The 2,838-nt window shown below is 34.0% G+C and overlaps 1 protein-coding gene across 2 annotated transcripts; it reads left to right on the top strand.

Annotated features, from left to right (window-relative positions):
- Nucleotides 1-23: 23 nt before the first annotated feature.
- On the top strand, nt 24-2,834 carry LOC116347665 (transcription initiation factor IIE subunit alpha-like). Of its 2 annotated transcripts, XM_031778356.1 has the most exons (4): nt 24-1,572; nt 1,816-2,195; nt 2,348-2,650; nt 2,771-2,834. In XM_031778356.1, exons 2-4 carry the CDS (start codon nt 1,817-1,819, stop codon nt 2,803-2,805), a joined length of 717 nt encoding a protein of 238 aa, XP_031634216.1. In that variant the 5' UTR covers nt 24-1,572; nt 1,816; the 3' UTR covers nt 2,806-2,834. The 2 variants fall into 2 exon arrangements, with proteins under 2 accessions (XP_031634216.1, XP_031634217.1); XM_031778357.1 differs by lacking the exon at nt 24-1,572 and having other exon boundaries at nt 1,763-2,195.
- Nucleotides 2,835-2,838: the final 4 nt, after the last annotated feature.

Consider the following 2,838-nt stretch of genomic DNA (forward strand, 5'->3'; position numbering starts at 1 on the left):
GTTTTTTACTCTTCATGCAAATTGAAGACCGCCTTTGTTTCATTTTTACACCAATGAAAAAGTAATAAAATCTGTTTATGTGTTTTAGGCAAATATATAACCGTATATCTAATAGCACGCGATTGGCCGGTGACGAGAGTGCGAAAAATTCTACAAATTTGCTGTTTCATGTTCCAAAATTCGTGATTCCGGCAATTTTAAATGTTTTGCTATTTGAATGGCCAAACCATAATGTTTGCGAAACACCAATCGATCCAACACAACATGTGGCTTCAATCGATTAAACATAGACAAAGAATAATAATTAAAATCATAGCATTATTCTCATTCTACAACAAAAATTCATGATCAAATTTACTGTGCATATGTTAAAGGTATTCCGATTTTAGTATCGACATGTTTCAATGTATTTATCTGGATTATGGCTGGCAATAAATGCTTTGCCAAAGTATGCAGCTCGAATCAAGCTCTTCTGAGTATTTGTGTCAAATTCATAGCTGGCCGCTTAAGACCCATAAAAATGATCGTATCTATCGTAAAACAAATGAAGCACAATCACCATTCAATTTGCTTTGGTTTTTCAGATTGATTTGTTTTAAATTCACAGTATTTTGTTTGCAAATCAGACGTTCCCGATGCCGTTATTTGTATACATACAATGCCAAAAATCGATGATTATACGAAACGGACATTGCGAAAATACTTTTAAATTCATTTTCAATGGATACCGTTTGTACGGAACACACACTATATCCCTGGCTTAATTTGAACAATTCATGTTCACGTACAACCAAACTGCATGTATTTCGATCTTCATTGATAATAATCCAACACGTTGGATCGAGTATCGATTCTGTAAATAAATCAAATCAAAAGTAAGTATCATCAAAGTTAGTCTTAATCGAACGTATGGGTGATGATATTCACTTGGCATTTCGGGCAATTGTCGATTTTTCGGCTCTTTTATACTATTTATAAGGAATATACGATAATTGGTGGTCATTACAGCAACGCCTGTCCCTGAATTTGATGTAAATATTTTGGCATCGATGACTTTTGTGTTTATGACTTTTTTTTGCTCATAACCATTTCAACCACGATACAATCGAATGAAAATTAAAAGAATCACCAATAGATGGCGCATCGTCTATTGGTCATTGTTTCAGATTGAATTAATTATGCGCAATTACATATACATACACATACACAGTAGCAGCTAGTTTGTCGGCATTGTTATTACGAAATGTCAAATAATCTTTCGCATTTACACAGCGAACTCCAATTGGATTAGTTGAAATAATTTAGTCTCAAAGGCGGAAAAAAACCGTAATTAATTTTTAGTGTGCTCAAAATCACATAAAACTCAATAATTATCGAATTAATTCATATTTTGTTGTGATTTCAAACAAATTGATAACAAATTGGAAAATATTCTTAACTTTAAAAAACGTGTTTGATAATTTCATCATCTAAACGATCAAAGAAATTGAGACGCAATTGTCAATTGAACCAACGGAACAATTTTTCAATTTTTCCTGTGCATTAATTCATCAAAGTCCCAAAATAAATCAGGTAAATTCATGTTTTGTCGTGTTTCGAAAATAAATTATCGCTATTGATTGCAAATTGATGAGTATTTCTAAATTGATTGGTGATTTTCGGATTTTTTCGGCACATGTTCAATTTTTTTTTTTTCTTTGCTTTTTGAAGTTTGGTTATGTTCTGTTCCGCTTGTTTGTTGTCCAAGATCCATTCTTTGATATTGTACGAATATGTATCGATTTGTTTCTATTTTTTCCGTATTTTATAATTAAGGATGCGTCCGAAGCGTACTTGCGTTAATGAAACGAATGAAAGAATTCGAATATACTCTGAATGGGCCAATTCGCAGCGTCAACGACAACCAACGAACAACGCATCGGCCAATAGTCAACAAACTGAGCCGACACAAAATCAAGACGAAGAAGAAGAAGAGAATCAATCATTGGATGTGACTGTGGACAATAGCCAACAAACTGAGCCGACACAAGAGCATGTGGATGTACAAGACGGAGTTCATCAATCGATCGAAATTCAATTAGAACAGTGTACACCATGCACAGTTGGTTTGGAAGTCATGTCACAGAACGATTCTGAAACTCAGTATTTCAATCGATACCGAGCCACAAATACAACTGGATCCAAAAGACGGAAAGGTAAATAGCTGGTTGTGTTGTGTCTTTCGTTTGATATTTTTTTCTACTTCTTCTTTTGATTCTGAAAATAAAAACACACGACAATATAAATACGGGTCCAAAGGGAACCCGAATCAATTCTTTTCTAATCTAATGAAAATGTTTCTATACAGTCATTGAATCGGATGACGATGATGATGATGATGATGATGTTGTCGACGCACACAGTAATGTCACGCACACGCCTAGTTTAGTCTCGCCACAGACTTCGACACAATCGAAACGCGTACGATTCGATCAAAACAATCGACAGCAACAACGACCATCAAATTCGTCAAGCCACAATTCACCAATTCATCAAAATATACAAAATGCCGGCACATCGTCAACACACAATCAAATCGAAATGGAATGCCAAAATGTGTTTTCTTCCATGACAAGAATAATAGCTTCAAACGCAGCACATCGTCAAATCGGTAAAATATTAAAATCGCTTAAAATGACTACATAGTTTTTTTTTGTAGATTTTTATTGATTTCATATAACAGAATTTATATGATTTACAACACATTTCTCTCTACACACAATTGAATCAGTTCACACGGAACATCAAATTGAATTCAAACGTTAAACAAAAAGTCGAAGATTTGGTGGAAAAATTCAA

The sequence above is a fragment of the Contarinia nasturtii genome, unplaced genomic scaffold (assembly GCF_009176525.2).
Source record: "Contarinia nasturtii isolate CC-2019 unplaced genomic scaffold, AAFC_CNas_1.1 Cnas_scaffold_2012, whole genome shotgun sequence".
Taxonomy (NCBI): Eukaryota; Metazoa; Arthropoda; class Insecta; order Diptera; family Cecidomyiidae; genus Contarinia; species Contarinia nasturtii.